This window comes from Sorex fumeus, unplaced genomic scaffold (assembly GCF_029834395.1).
Source record: "Sorex fumeus unplaced genomic scaffold, SorFum_2.1 ptg000169l, whole genome shotgun sequence".
NCBI classification, from domain to species: Eukaryota; Metazoa; Chordata; class Mammalia; order Eulipotyphla; family Soricidae; genus Sorex; species Sorex fumeus.
The window spans coordinates 9,830,321-9,847,109 of NW_026606226.1; the positions used below are offsets into that span (position 1 = coordinate 9,830,321).

Genomic DNA, 16,789 nt, shown 5'->3' on the forward strand with positions numbered 1-16,789 from the left:
ACATCGCGCAATGTCCAGGGGCTGCTCCCAGCCAGAGCTCAAGGGATCAGGAGGTGCTGGGAACCATAGCCCAGAGACCTCTGGAATGCAAACCGTGCATGCCAACCCTTTTAAATGATCTACCCTGTCTGTACCTATTTTTTTAAAAATCTAGTTGGGGGGGGGGGCCAAAACTTGCGGTACTCAGGACTTACTCCTGACTCTGTGATCAAGGATCACTCCTGGCAGGACTCTGGGACCACTATATGGGGTGCAGGAGATCGAACCCAGAGCACTGAGTGCAAGGCAAACACCCTACCCACGGCGGTACTATCTCTGCGACCCTTTCCTATAGAAATATTTTAAAGCAGTTCTGTTAGCTTTAGTTTGAGATAATTTTGCAATTTTGCAGTTTGAGATAGTCTTGCAATAAGGAAGAAGATAGGATCACATTAATAGCTATCTTTACCAATTTAAATGCATTCTATTAACCTTAGCCAAACCGTAAATTATATTATTCCACTCCACCCTTAAATAAGTACAAAAACATTTTGTCCATATCTGCCCTGAAGTGATCCTAAATTGAATTTCTTTCCTGTACTCTTTCTCCAAAAACCTACAGGTTTGTTTTATATAGTTTTTTTCTGGTTTTTGGGCTCCACCTGACTGTGCCTAGGGCTTCCCCTGACAGGACTCAGGGGACCATACGCAGTACCTGGGATCAAACTCATGTCAGTCCCATGCAAAGCAAGTGTTCTACCCACTGTACCATCACTCTGGCCCTCTGTATGTTATTTGACTCTTTTCACATTTTAAGAACCCTTTGGGAACTGTGGATCTTCAGCTGGAAACAAATGACTTTGCTACAGCATTTTATGTTGATTGTCATGTGGAAGAAAAAAAGAGTGGCACCAGTGAGAATGGCATTTATCAAAAAGACTGGAAGATTTGTGCCAGCAGCAGTGTAGTGAGAAAGGAACCCACTTTCACTGCTGTTGAGAATGTTGTTTGATTTAGCCTCTATGAAAAACAAGATGGCAATCTGTCAAAAAACTAAGAGCAGGGGGGCTGGAGCAATAGCACAGCAGGTAGGGCGTTTGCCTTGCACACAGCCGGCCCAGGTTCGATTCCCATCATCCCATATAGTCCCCTGAGCACCGCCAGGAGTGATTCCTGAGTGTATGAACCAGGAGTAACTCCTGTGTATTGCCGGATGCGACCCCAAAAAATGCAAAAACAAAAACCAAAAAACCCTAAGAGCAGAGCTTCCATATGATCCAGTGATTCCACTTCTTGGTATCTACAAGCCTACAAAACATTGACTTGAAAAGATGTATGAAAACCTATGTTCACTAACTACAGCCAGGATACTAAAAACACACAAATGTCCAAACAGAGGTGGGTAACACTGAAATACAATGCAGATGAAACCTTACGTTTCTTACAAATCTTACAACATTGATGGAACTGAAGGGCATCATGTTAAACTAAGTCAGAGGGAGAACAAAGGGCAGGTCTGATCTCCCTGATCTGAAACAAAATAAGGAAAGAGACAATGTCAAATGATAACAAATCCTTGAGCCTTGGATTACAAAACAGATTATAAGAGGTGGGGGGAAGAGGAGAGAGAGAGAAAAGAAGAGCTGGGCCAGAAGTGACAGGAAGACAATGTTCAACGGTCCTGGACATTGGTGGTGGTGACAGTGCAGTGCCTTTGTACATCAGAACTACATTAACACTGCAGTAACCTTGTCACTACATTAGAAAAAGAGCTAGAGCTATGGGGTTAAGAATTTGCCTTGTAGGGAGCAAATCCTGGTTCAATCTCTAGCACCAAATATGGTCACACAGGGCCTCCTGGAGCAATCCCTGAACAGAGGCCCTGAAAACTACTGGACTGGACGTAAGCACCTACCCCGCCCCCCCTCAACTTACCCCAGGGCAAACCCACATCATCCCCTCACCATTGCTGTGCTGGCTTTGGGGCAGCCGTAAGGGCTAATGTTGGCCACAACTGCTCTGCTATGTAAGAGTCATCAGAGCCCTACACTCTTCTTTCAAAGACACTGATGCTTACTTTCTTCTTCCGCCAGAGGTAGGGGTTCCTACACCGTCCCTCCAATCCAGAGAGAGACTATGCCTGGTACCCTGACATGAGGGATGTCCCAGCTGAAACGCAGCTAGAAAAGGTGAAAAGGCCCTGGTGGGGAGGGGAGGGAGTGTGTCTGAGATATCAGATCAACCACATTTGGGGGGTGGAGTGATAGTACAGAGGGTAGGGTATTTGCCTTGTATGTGGCGGACCCGGGTTCGATCCCCAGCATCCTATATGGTCCCCCGAGCACTGCCAGGAGTAGTTCCTAAGTGCAAAGCCAGGAGTAACCCCTGTGCATCACCGGGTGTGACCCAAAGAGCCAAAAAAAAAAAAAAAATCAACCACTTTTTTTTTAATGTACAGCTATACATACAGCCACTGATTAAGCTGACTGAAGCAGGTATGAACTCACTGTCACTGTCCTCCCATTCTTCATCGATTTGCTCGAGCGGGCCCAGTAACGTCTCCATTGTGACAATTGTTACTGTGTTTGGCATATCGAATACACCACGGGGAGCTTGCCAGGCTTTGCCGTGTGGGCAATACTCTCGGTAGTTTGCCAGGCTCTCGGAGAGAGGCGAAGGCATGAACTCATTACTTTTTAAAAAAAATTTATTTTATTGAATATCAATGAAGTAGACCATTACAAAGCTGCCCATGGTTGGGTTTCTGTCATACAATGATCCAACACTCATCCCTCCACCAGCGTACATTTTCCACACCAATGCTCCCCGTTTCCCTCCACCATCCCCCAACACCCCACCCCCAGCCTGCCTCTATGGCAGGCACTTTTATTCTTTCTCTTTCTCTCTCCTTTTCCTTTTATGCACTACAAGTACTAAGAGGTCATGTTTGTTCAGGGCATTCAGGATTTTTTTTTTTGGCTTTTTGGGTCACACCTGGCAATGCACAGGGGTTACTCCTAGCTCTGCACTCAAGAATTATCCCTGGCGGTGCTCACGGGACCATATGGGATGCTGGGAATCGAACCCAGGTTGGCCGCGTGCAAGGCAAACGCCCTACCTGCTGTGCTATTGCTCCAGCCCCAAGCATTCAGGATTTTTATCGGGAAGGTAAGGCTGGAGGTTTAAAAACCTGGTATCAGCTTTGGGGTATGGATGTGACGGCTGAGGACTCCAGAAGCAGAAAGGTGTGGGGAGGTAGTCCATCCGGACCCCAAGACAGCCTGGAGATTTCAGTCACAAACCCGCATACCTGCATTTTCAGCAGTCTGGCCAAAAACATGGAGGCAATTTTGGATTGTGGAAGCAAGTGACTGCCAGGGGCTCTGCTTGGGCGGGCACCAGGCTGACCTGCCCTCCCTACCCCCTCCCCACCCCCAACTCCAATTTATCCCAGTCTGTTCAGCCTCCTGTGGGTCTGAGATTAACCACGGGTTTTGATTTCTTTCGAGATTTATTAATGGGTCTCTGAAGCAAGGCTGATAAATGAGCTTGTACGGCTGAGTTAAGAGGTGGTGTGTGGGCATGACTCCCACATATCTATCAAACTATCGACGGTTTAATTCCTCAGGAAACTTGGTCCCGAGTTGTTGGGGTCCGGCCAGAGGCACGATGGTGATTTGGGGGTATCAGGAAGCCTGAAGGCACCATCAGGCTGCTGATGCACTTGCCTCAAGGGTACCAAATGACCTGCAGGCTCATTCACCCCACCCCCCACCCCCAACCCCTCCTGCTCACAACATTTCTTAAGAGAGTGGCAAGTCAATAGCTCCATCGAGTGGCTAAAAGTAATAATAGCACTTTGGAAAGGAAACTCCTGGCCCCTAGTCTTTAGTAGCCCCAGGCTGGTTTCCATAAACAAACGTTTTAGAACAGTATTTTCACTGCAGATAACAATTCGGAAAGTGGAAAAGAAAAAGGTCAGGGGAAATGTGGGTAAAACCACAGATGCAGGGGCCAGAGTGATAGTACAATACTTGTCTTGCACATCGCCCTCCCGGGATCAGTCCCCAGCACCCTACATGGTCCCCTGGAATTGCCAGGAATAATTCCTGAGTGCAGAGCCAGGAATAACATAGCATTGCCGGTGTGAACATCCTCCACCAAAAAAAAAAAAAAAAAAAACCCACAATAAAATAAAAAAACGCGCAAATGCAAATTTGGTTGCATATTTTGGCCTGGTTTGTTTAGACAGTGGGACCCAAAAAGGATGTTTGGGATTCTTCACAGACTGATCAATGTTGCCAAAAGTCCCTTAACTCTGTTCCTGTGTATGACATTATTAGAAAATGTTTTTGCAGATCAAGTTCAATTCAGATGAGATATACTGGGCTGGGGAGGACCTTAACTGCTGTCCTTACAAGAGAGGACACAGACATCGAGATGAAATGCTTGACACACCCTCTAACCAGGAAACTCAGGGCTGGAGGGTGCAGAGGTGAAGACGTGTGCCCTGCATGCAGTTGGCCATGTTCTGATCACAGCACAGCGGGTAACCCTGAATACCTCTGGATGTGGCCCCAAAGCTTCCTTCCCAAATGGAAACATAGTGATAACAAACACTGAGGATTTCCATGCTTCACCAGGAGCTAGCAGAGAAGCCTGGCCTGGCCTCTCCCTGAGGAGCTAGGGCAGTGGTTTGCAACCTTTGTTCTTGGGCCACCCCCAGCTCTGCTCGGGAATTACTCCTGGCTCTATGTTTAGGAATCAGCCCCTGTGGGCTTGGAGGACCGTGCAGGGTGCCATGGATTGAGCCTGAGTTACCTGCACGCGAGGCCAATGGCGTGTACCATTGCCCTTGCATCCGTTTCCAACCTTTCAACATTTTCCAGCACAAGCGATGGAAGACCACTTATCTAGAAGGTTCTAACTCTCCATCTACCAATATCTAGATTTCATACAATTTGCCTCTCAGGCAACCACCTGATTTCCAGCTACCCTGTTTGTGTGGCACAATGGTCCCAACTCACAGGGCTAATAGGAATGATGCTGGTTTGTGCTCGATCCCCCTCTGAGCTCAGCTGGTCCCTGCCCAGAATCCTGCAGGAAGGATGTTCTGCTCCGGAAGCACCAAGTCCCCCACCCCAGCACCATCTATTCTCTGTGGACATTGATAGAAAGGTTTGGGGGGTGGGGGGGAGGCACATTAAAAATCTCTCCAAGCCCCAAGGTAATGGCAGTCCAGACTTGGGTCTCCTTCAGAAGGCTGAGGGACATCCCATCTCCACCTCGCTCCATTTTGTTTTGGCCTACAGGAAGCAGCAGTCCTCACTGAGAGAACTGCAAAGTGGTGGCATTGGGAGTGAGTGGCTAGGCCCAAGTCCCTCCTAGGCCCTGCTTTAGACAAGCTGTGCAGCTGATTATCTGTGCCTTTACTGTTATTTTAGGCTGTGTTGTGTCACGTGAATGATCTGGTGATTATTTGGGGGGAGGGGGGAGCACCTGGGAATGTTAAAATTTTCTCCAAAATATTTTTTTCTATAAAAATTAATGTTGTTTCTTTGATTTACATAGGGCTGGAGCGATAGCACAGCGGTAGGGCGTTCGCCTTACAAGTGGCCAACATGGCCGACCCGAGTTCGATTCCTCCGCCCCTCTCGGAGAGCCCGGCAAGCTACCGAGAGTATTCGATATGCCAGACACAGTAACAACAAAGTCTCCAATGGAGACGTTACTGGGCCCGCTCGAGCAAATCGATGATCAACGGGAGGGCCTTTACCTTTACCTTGATTTACATTATTTGGGTTTAAAAATATATTTCAGGGCTGGAGTGATAGCACAGTGGATAGGGCGTTTGCCTTGCATGCAGCCGACCTGGGTTCGATTCCCAGCATCCCATATGGTCCCCTGAGCACCACCAGGAGTAATTCCTGAGCCAAGTATGACCCCCCTATATACATATATATATATATACACACACACATATGTGTGTGTGTGTGTGTGTTTCATGGAATTAATCACTCTGGATAAGAACTGGGTATTGAAAGGTTTAAAAATATATATATATATATGTACATGTTTTGCAAACCATTAATTCCCGGGAAGGTAAAGGCCCTCCCGTTGATCGTCGATTTGCTCGAGCGGGCCCAGTAACGTCTCCATTGGAGACTTTGTTGTTACTGTGTCTGGCATATCGAATACTCTCGGTAGCTTGCCGGGCTCTCCGAGAGGGGCGGAGGAATCGAGCTTGGGTCGGCCATGTTGGCCGCTTGTAAAGCGAACGCCCTACCTGCTGTGCTATCGGGGGTGGGGGGAGGGAGAGGTATCAGAGACAGGAGAGGGCAGGGCAGGTGGGGAGGATGTCAGGAGGGAAATGGGATGTTCTTGATGGGAAATTAATTTACACTGGTGAAGGGATGGGTACTAGAACATTGTATGACTGAAACACTGTATGAACAACCTTGTAACTGTGCATTTCATGGTGATTCAATTTAAAAACCCACTACATATATAAAACATATATATATATTTTTTTCTTTTGGTTTTATTGCTTTTTGCATCACACCCAGAAATGCACAGGGGTTACTGGGAATTGAACCTGGGTCGGCTGTGTGCAAGGCAAATGCCTTACCCACTGTGCTATTGCTCCAGCCCCACATATTATTATTGGCTGAAAAAAAGGTATTTCAAGGAACTACCGCTGTCTAAACTCCTTTACCTGCCCTGTTCCAAAGATTCATAAATAAATTTCGAAAGATATAAAACTAGCTGCAAAAATCTCTTGGGCATGGTCCATGTCCAAGCACATGGACCTCCCAGGCAATCACAGAGTGGGGCAGCTTCTCCCACACTCCAAAGCCAAGCACTGCCAGGAGTGATTCCTGACTGCAGAGTAAGGAGTAACCCCTGAGCGTCACCGGGTGTGACCCAAAAAACCCCCAAAAGATTCACTAACCTGTAACTAGGTCCTGATGATGAAAGAAAGCTCGTCTCCTTTTGGGAACTAAAATCTGAAAACTAAAAACAAGGGAGTTCTTTTTACCTACTTCTCATTCCCAAGGCTGGCTGAGATTTACCATTTCACAATGTCTATTACAAAAATTTTAATTAAACCCAGGAACTAGAACATCAACACTTTCTGAATAAGTGAAAGCTTTTATATCACATTTTTATTTTGCAAGAAAATAAATTATACAACTTAAAAAATAAAATCCAAAAAATTAAGCAGTTCATCAAAATAGTTCAGCCTACTGCATACAGAAACTGCTACCATTAAAATTGTACACAGCATCATCATCTCAGTATGTAGTAGCACACATTCAAAATTGTCTATACCAGACGAAGAGATTACGATTTAGGAACTCAATTTGTTCAACACTCCCGGACGACACATATGGTATGGATGACAGGAAAGCTCTCATGTAATGTTTATTTCACAAACATGACCTTGGAAGAGTTTATAAGGTAGCATCCCAGTCATTTACATGAAAGTAGAAAAACCAGGTTGAGTTTAAGATAGCAAATCTTTCTCAAAAACTAGCAAATCTTTCACCCAAATTGAATTTTCAAAATCTGCCCTTTGCAGAGGGTGAATGACCCCCTCCCTACTGCAAATAATGCAAAAAAAACTTTTCAACTACTCCAGTCACATCTTGTATTAAATTTAATAAAGAGTAAAAATAAGAAAGCTAGCGTTACATTTTTGGAAATTCGTGAACACTGAGGCACAAAATAAGAAACTTAAACAGGCTGACAGATTGCAGGGACACCTCCAATAAGTGTAAAAATTGGAAGACTTCAGAATTCACTTCAAGATCTTCATTAAATCACTGAACAGTGAATGTTCTACTATTGGTCTCATTGTGACAACATTCGAACTTGTTACTTTTACCTTCTAAGTTGTGTGGATGTGTGTACTTACTCTGGCAGTGAGGATGGTACAAAGGTTGATGTTTTCCAGAAGGTTCCATCTTTAAGGTAGAAGGTGACTATTTGAGATTGAAATTAACCTCGGACTTAACCTTAAATTAACCTTTATTGCCATAATACGTATGAAAAATATGCATCTCTATTTTTTAGCCTAGATTCTTTTCCTCTTAAGTATGTCAGATTTCATCCCTGTTCAGCACTTGTTTTATGAGAAAAGGAACCTACAAAAGAACACTGATCCTGTACCTTAGCAAACTGCTGGTAAATCTGCTTTTCAGATTCCTTTTAAAATTTGCAAATCTAATGTCAAAAGAGGTTTAAAGAAAAGTCAATGGTAGAGGCACCTTAACAACTAAATGGTTTTCAGAAACACCAATGAATAGGTCTTATATTCGTAACATAAATGACGAAGTAAACCGTTAAGTAAGTCTACAGTATTTGCTGTTGTTCAATTCTCCAAAATAGAGTAAGGACATAATTAGCTATTAAAAATTTTATAAAATTTAATAGAAAACTTTGCTATGGATTTAGTTACCCACGTGCATTAAATTTGCCTTTATAAATCAAAACATCATGGCTCTCATTCTTAAATTAAAGGATGAAAAAGATTAGAAATTGCAAAAAACTGCAAGTACAGTTTAAAGCAAGTAATCTAAACTTTAAAAAATGGCCTATATTTTTCCTGCTATGGTTTCTTCCTTTGGCATTGTTGCATTCCGTAAGCAAATATACCAATACCAAACTGCTAACCATAAGGGCCATAATTATTACAGAATTTACTTTCTCAATTTCAAATCTATCTCGTGAGCAGTCATCTAATTAAGAGTACAGCACTACTTGTAGTTTAATACTTCACAATATGCTCGGTCTAATATCACCATATACTTAGAGCTCATGTCTAAGATGTAAGTCAGAAACAAAATCTCAATTACCTACGAGTTTCAGAACAGGCATTTATTTGAGCAGAACTGGTGCAATCTTTTTGTCTGTATTTGTCTGGGGGCCACACCTGGCAGTGCTCAGGGGTAACTCCTGGATTGTGCTCAGGGGCCACTCCTGGGTAACTCCCTCTGCATGGAGGGATCATTCACGGGGATCATATGGGATGCTGGAGACTGAGCTGAAATTGGCCGTGTACAAGGCAAGTGCCCTCCCTGCTGTACTGTCTCTCCGGCCCTAACTAGCACAATCTAAAACGTTTTCAATCTGCTCTCCTTTCAGCAGGCAGCTCACCTCTTGGGGTGGGGCAGGCTCCGTGGAACACTTTCAGAAGCACGCAGCTAGTAAGACTGTGCGTGGTCAGACTCCAGCTCTTACTTCCTACCACCTTTGAAATCATACACTGAAAATATCACTTAATATCAAACAAGATACAAAATAATTTGCAAGAAAATTTGAAACATGCACCATAATGAATACCGATCCACACTGAGCCAGTCTTTCCCAATGGGGAATACGTTTTTCTAAGTCAGGTTCTTAAATCCTAAAATCTCCACTATTCTGGGCCTTCAGTTGTCAGCAACAAATAAGTTGCTACTTTGGATTGACTGAAAGGAACAAATGTTGCCTTCTACACCTTTTAAAAATGTTAATTTCTAAAATATATAAATATATATGTACATATATTTGGCAAGTTTACTGCTCATCTCAAGAATGCAACCATTTTGCTTCCGTTCCTCCGGTCTTTGCTCCCTCCTTAATTTCTGGGAGGTGCTGGGAATCGAACCCAGACCTCACACATGCAAGGCAAGGAAGTGTTTTACCGCTGTGCATGTCCCTAGCTGTTACTCATGTCTTGCGCTGTTGGATTTCTGTCTTCCTCTTGGGTGGCTAATGCTTGTTACTTCACGTTTAAAACAGAATGTCTTCCCTTTTAGAAACCTCAGGTGATAAATCCCTAATAATGAAACTTTAAAATATCAAAATATTTTTATGCTGCAAATTAAGAGATCACGTGTACAATTGCCTCGTATCAGAGCAGGGGACATCTGCCATGTCTTTAATAAATGTACATGGTATGATAAATATTAGGTCTATAAAGTATGTAAATAAACACACTTCATATACTGGTTTTCCAATTACGCCCCTGTGATCGCATGACCTATATTTCCTTACCTTATTTTTCAACAACTGAAACCACAATAGAAGCTTCATTTTTTCAAAACAAATTCTCTAGCCATGTAAGACATAAAAAAAATCTTTATCATAAAACAACCAATCAAAACAGCAGTCTCCTGCTTGAAGAAAGCCAATGTTCGTAGCTGGAAAAATGTTCTACCATTCCGAAGTCCCCATCAAATCCAGATTATTACACGGCAGAGCAGGAACCCTCCACCTGTCAGTCCTCGCTACGCCTGCCCTCCCCCGAGCTGTGCAGAGAAGCCCACTCTTTTGATCAAAAGAAACCAACAGTGCTACATCTAGCTTTAATTGCATTTAAAAAAACCATAACAGCATTTTTCAGTGCACAAACATCCGAAGATCCGTCCATGTGCAAGTACATTTCCGTGTGGGGTTGGGGGGAGAGACAGAGAGAGAGAACGAACGCATCTAGAATTCTGCCCGCTCTCAACCTTCCCAACCGGCTTTCTTCTAGCGGGTGTAAATCAAACCGACTTTTCAAAGTTCCTAATGGGCTCTTCATGAACGCAAGTTTCTCCACAAAACAGCATGCTGTGAAAGAGTGCAACATGAAGGGAGCGCCAGCATGCCGACTAATGGGGTGGCAAAAGACCATTGCTTTGTCAGGTAAGGCAGAGATTCGAATATTTATGTAATCAAAGTCCAAATGAACCTTCCTCCAGCACAGACTGGTACAACTCACTGCCCAAGCACTCTACAATCTGGTTCTGAGTATTGTCCGTGATATTCAAAGTTACGCCATGTAAATGAAAGTGTTGATATCCGACTCGTCCCTTCGGATGTACTTGTGCTCTATTAGCCATTCTATTTGCTCTTTGATCATTTTCTTCTGTGGCAAGAACATGTTTTTCAAAATTTCTACTAGTTCAGTCTGAAGCTGAGCATTACTGATTTTCTTTCTCATCTTCATTATTTGTATAATGGCTTCCTAAAAAAAAAAAGTGGAATAAGATTAATAGTTCAAGTTATTTTAAACAGAACAAAATGAAAAGCCACGTTCTTCACCATTTGTAACATACAACCAAATGATTGACAATCACTAGCAGATAAGTCTTTTCTGTTTGTTTTGTTTTGGGACCACACCTGGCATTGCCCAGGGTACTGTATGTAGTGCCTGAGATCAAACCAGCTGTATGCAATGTAAACAGTCTACCTATCAAAACTATCACTCCAGACCCCTCTTTAATGTTTGTGTGTTTTTGCTTTCGCTTTTTGGGTCACACCCAGCAATGCTCAGGGGTCACTCCTGGCTCTGCACTCAGGAATCACTCCTGGTGGTGCTTGGGGGACTGTATGGGATGCCGGGGATCAAACCCAGGTTGGCCACGTGCAAGGCAAATGCCCTCCCCACTGTGCTATCGCTCCAGCCCCCACTCTTTAATGTTTTTTTTGTTTGTTTTGTTTTGTTTTTGCTTTTTGGGTCACACCTGGTGATGCACAGGGATTACTCCTGGCTCTGCACTCAGGAGTTACTCCTGGCAGTGCTCAGGGGACTATATGGGATGCTGGGAATCGAACCCGAGTCAGTCGCATGAAAGGCAAATGCCTTACCGGCTGTGCTATCTCTCCAGTCCCACCTCTTTAATGTTCTAATAAATATTCTCTAATATTGTTTTCCAATAGAATCAGATTTTACAATTAAAATTTTAAATATTTTATTCCTAGAACTCTAACTTGTTGCTGAAACTTTTATTCAAACATGGTCAATTAAGGCTCTACCAGAGGCCATATATACACTTTGTCCAACTCTGAAGAGAATGCCACTAATAGATTTTCTTTTATTTTTGTTTTCGGGGACCACACTCAGTGATGCTCAGGGGTTACTCCTCCCACACCACCCCCACCTTTTTGGGTCACAACCGGCTATACTCGGAGTATAATCATGGCTCTGCACTCAGGAATTACTCCTGGCAGTGCTTGGAGGACATATGGGATGCCAGAAATAGAACCTGGGTCTGCAGCATGCAAGGCAAACGCCCTACCTGTTGGCCCTCCAGGTATCACTCTTAGCTCTGCACTCAGGGATCACTCCTGGCGGAGCTCGGGGGACGTATGGGATGCTGGTGATCAAATCCAGGTTGGCTGCATATAAGGGAAGTGCCCTACCCACTGTACTATCACTCTGGCCCAGCCACTAATAGGATTCGTATATTCTGGTAAAACAATACTTATATGCTTGAAATTAAAACAGAAACCAAAAAACAAAAACAAATGTCAAACAAAATTTAGACATTCTGTCTTAACAAGGGCTGGAGCAATAGCACAGCGGTAGGGCATTTCCCTTGCGCACGGCTGGCCGACCAAGCCAGGTTCGATTCCTCCGCCCCTCTCGGAGAGCCCGGCAAGCTACTGGGAGTATCTCGCCCACACGGCAAAGCCTGGCAGGCTGCCTGTGACTTACTCATATGCCAAACACAGTAACAAGAAGTCTCACATTGGAGACGTTACTGGGCCCGCTCGAGCAAATCGACGAACAACGGGAGGACAGTGCTACAGTGTCTTAACATGACAGACCTGGGTTCTGAGTATCCTTAGCTGGACTATTCCTTCATTTTCTTCTTCTCTCATTCTTTCCGTTGTAAGCTGCAAGCGTCCAATCAAGTTGATTTTACCCCTTTTCTGAACTTTTGCATTTTTTCTATAAAAACATTAAATCAAATATTTTATAGTAAAAAGCTTTTCAAATACTATAGTAACAATAATGTCTGAGAAAAGGTTTAGAAATACTGTAAAAATTCATATCAAGAATACTTAAAGGAAATTCCTATCAAGACTATTTAAAGGGAAAACATACATATAGCTTCATTTAAAATAAACATCTATGAATATTTCTCAAACAAGATGAATATTGTTAATAAAATGAGTGACCACACTAGTAACAAAATCAATCTAATTTGTACTGCTATGAAAGTGATCGGCCAACGGATATGACTTTAAGACAAAAAGAAGTACAGCAATACCAAAAATGTATCTATGAAAAAATTTCAAACACTATAAATTCACTACTGTTCATATAAATAAACAGCATGACTCTAAAGTGAAGACACTATGCAGACACCTTAAATCACCTGCAGGAAAAATTATTTTGCTATAAATAAAGAACTAAAATTCACGTAAGACATATAAATTTTAAATGAACTGACATAACCCTTACATCAAACTGAACTCCTGGTTCACTGAGAAGAGGGTACCTTCTGCGAAGTCTTTGGGTGAATTGACTTGAGGTTCATACAACAAAACTTGCCGTTTGAGCTTCGGGAAAGCCACTAAAGACTAAAGAGTAGAAAATAATTAGCATCACCAAGAGTAAGGGATACGCAGTGCAGGCTTCTCGAGAAGGGGCTCTCAGGACAAACGCAGAACTTGTGCTTCTACGTGCTACCTCTTTTGATCTAACAGTGCAAGCACGGCAATGAAAGAGAGAATGAGGAGAAAGCTGGTCTGAGGAAGCAACACATGCTCGATTCACATCACACCGGTCCCACATGACCACAGCAACCACCACTTGTTAGTGACATGCCAGCATTCCTCTCTAGGTAACTGTTTATTTTGAATTTTTTGTTTATTTTGTTTTTGTGCTACACTTGGCAGTGCTCAGGAGGACCATATGTGGGGATTGTTTTTGAGATTTTCCTTTGTTTTCTTTTAAATTGACAGCCAGTGGTGCTCCTTGGAATAGGAGGTGCCTGGGACAAATCCTGGTCTCCTGCTTTCAAAGCATGTACTCTGAGTGAGCTCCGGACCCTATTTTGGAACTTTCAATTTAAGCTGTCTATGAAATATAGATAAAATGTAGTTATGAGCACTGTACATTTTACAAACCCCAAAAAGACCAAAAGGTTTACAATTCTTACATTCTGGTTGTTAAGTCGTTGAACACATTCTCGGTATAAACCTTATGGTCAAGCCAGAAGGAAGTCCTGAGCACAGACAAGAGTAGTCTGACAACTTCTCTTCGTCCCCGCCCCACCCCCCCACCCCCCAAGTCAAAAAAGATCCCATTCCTCACAGGTGAAATTTAAGAACCAACTCAGGACTTGGAGATGCAGCTCACGTGGTAAAACAGGCACCAAGCGTGCATGTGTGAGGCCCTGGGTCAAGCAACATCAAGTGTGGGCCCACAATCAATCACTACTAGTTGAATCTTTTCCCTATTCTTTTTGGCTTTTCTCCTTTTTCACTCATCTTCCTTATTTTCCTAACTCCCTGATTAGCTGTATTTTTCTTGGTCAAAGCCATTTTGAATAATTGGTATAATTATTATACATACACGGCAGAGCCTGGCAAGCTCCCCGTGACGTATTCGATATGCCAGACACAGTAACAACAAAGTCTCCAATGGAGACGTTACTGGGCCCGCTTGAGCAAATCGACGATCAACGGGAGGACAGTGTTTGTTTGTTTGTATTATACATAATGGGAACGTACTTTTTGCTAGAAAGGACCCAATTTTCAAAACAAAAAGTATCGTATGAAAACCAACCCATAGCGTCCTCCTAAGCTCCGCATCAGGGAGCTCCGTTGCAAGTTTCAAATTTTCAAAGCTGATCTTCTCTCTGGGTCTTTGGTTCCATGCAAACAACACAGCCAGCTGAAACGTCGTTACTTCCAAATCATACTGACCTACTTCATTCTTAAATGTTATCTAGAACAGATAAAAAGAGTATTTCCAGGTGACTATCATCTTTATTTATTATATGACATACAGGAAACACTTTTTGTCTAAGATTTTAATAAAAATATGAAATGCTTCACTAGCTCGCATGTCTGTCACCCTCCTACAGGGCTGATGCCAATCTCTTTGTCGTTCCAATTTTAGTGTATTAGTTATCTTTCAATATCCACTTGTACTTCGGTTTTTTTTGGTTTTATTTCTGGGGTAACACCTGGCAGTGCTCAGGGCTTACACCTGGCTCTGCCCTCAAGCGATCACTCCTGTTGGGGCTCAGGGGACCATCTGGGATGTGGGGGGTTGAACCCAGGACACCTGCATCCAAGGCAAGTGCCTCCCCACTGTACTATCTCTCTGGTCCCTCCATTTGTATTTTCTTAAAACAGTAATATGGGGGTTTGGTGCCACCAGCAGGTCAATTTGTACCTGTGAGGCGAGTGCATCGGCATCCTGATGGCACTGTCAGGTTTTCAGATACCCCAAAATCGCTGCTGTGCCTTTGGCCAGACCCCAAGAACTTGGGGCAAAGTTTATCAAGAAAGTAAAAGGCCAAAAGTTAGGTATGTGGGAGACACACCCACAAACCACCTCCGGCTCAGCTGTAGAATTGGAGGCATGGCCTCTCTGGTTCCTGATCGAACTGCTTAATGGCCATGAACCCAGAGACTCAGAAACGAATCTTGGAACCCAAAGGCTTTTGGCAGAAATGCGTCCTGTTCCTGCAGTAGGTTACTGGCACTGGGCCAATCCAGGTGGGAACAGGTTTCATGCCTTGGCCTGCTCCCCTTGGCGGCCCGGTGACCTTCATCCTCCAGAGGTTTGGGCCTGCAGTGACAAGACACGCGGGGCCTCACCAGACTGGGGTGGAACCAGCCCTTTCCTCCCCATCCCAGCGAGACCCCAAGTCGCCACCTACAAACGGCCTCTCTGGCTCCTGATCAAGCTAATTAATGGCCATGATCCCAGAGACTCTGAAACAAATCTCGAAACCCAGCAGTTTTTGGCAGAAATGCATCTGGACCGCATACAAGGTGGCCGCTGCCTCGGAGCTTCTTGGAAAGCCAGGTATGAGCCGGCAGTAACGGGGCAACTGCAGTCTCATGGGAAGAGGGACAGTACCGGCTCATCCTTCACGCCCTACCAAGGTCACGAGTTGCTCCCCATTAGCGGCTCTCCGGTACAACCATGGCTCCAGAGGCAAAAGGACTTAATCCAGAACCCGGCAGCTTGCGGCAGAAAAGTGAACGGACCATTCGTTAAACTATGGTGACATGCCTCCCTGGGAGGGAAAGGGTGTTGCTCATTTCCGCCTTTCCCCCCCGCTGGTAGCAAGGTGGCCGCCGCCTCAGAGCTTATTGGAAAGCCAGGTATGAGCCGGCGGTGACGAGGCAACTGCAGTCTCATGGGAAGGGGGGCAGTACCGGCTCGTCCTTCACGCCCTACTGAGGTCACGAGTTGCCCCCCACGGGCGGCTCTCCAGCACAGCCATAACACCAGATGCACAGAAACCAATCTCGTAATTATCTGGCTCTTTGCAGAAATCCAAAATCATTATATGAGTCTCATAACCAGTTATAGAAAACAAAGTATTTCACAATGCCTTTTCAGCAATTCTGATTGTTGGGGGGGGGGGGAATTCTAAACAATAATGGTGCATCTTTTGTCGAAATAATGAATGTAATCAATGTAGAGAAGAGTTCAGTGGAAATCATCTGCCTCACAGGTACTGGGAGGGGTGGGAGGGGGGGTATATTGGGGTTCTTGGTGGTGAAAAATGAGTACTGGTGAAGGGAGAGGTGTTTGATCATTGTGTGACCGAGACTTAAACCTGAAAGCTTAGTAACTTTTCCCACAGTGATTCAATAAATAAATATAAGAAAAAATAATAAAATTATGAAAAAAAAAAAGTAACAAAATATTTAGCAAACCTTAAATGACCCAAAATAAAGGATCATCTTCCAGTTTTCCCTGGAACAAAATGTGGTTATGTCACTGAGTTGTGCCCAGTAAGATATGAATGGAAATCATCGGGAAACTTCTAGAAATTGCCCTTAAGAGTAGCTAGCTATA

The 16,789-nt window shown here is 44.0% G+C and overlaps 1 protein-coding gene across 1 annotated transcript in view; it reads right to left on the reverse strand.

Moving 5' to 3' along the window:
* Nucleotides 1–7,064: 7,064 nt before the first annotated feature.
* The window catches only part of CUL5 (cullin 5), a 66,813-nt gene continuing 57,088 nt past the window's right edge, over nucleotides 7,065–16,789 (reverse strand). Inside the window, exons 16-19 of the mRNA XM_056107523.1 lie at nucleotides 14,531–14,692; nucleotides 13,202–13,320; nucleotides 12,562–12,685; nucleotides 7,065–10,975 (exon numbers count right to left, since the gene is read on the reverse strand). Coding sequence (XP_055963498.1) covers nucleotides 10,781–10,975; nucleotides 12,562–12,685; nucleotides 13,202–13,320; nucleotides 14,531–14,692 — 600 coding nt within the window. The 3' untranslated portion in view covers nucleotides 7,065–10,780. The remainder of the gene's footprint in view (nucleotides 10,976–12,561; nucleotides 12,686–13,201; nucleotides 13,321–14,530; nucleotides 14,693–16,789) is intronic.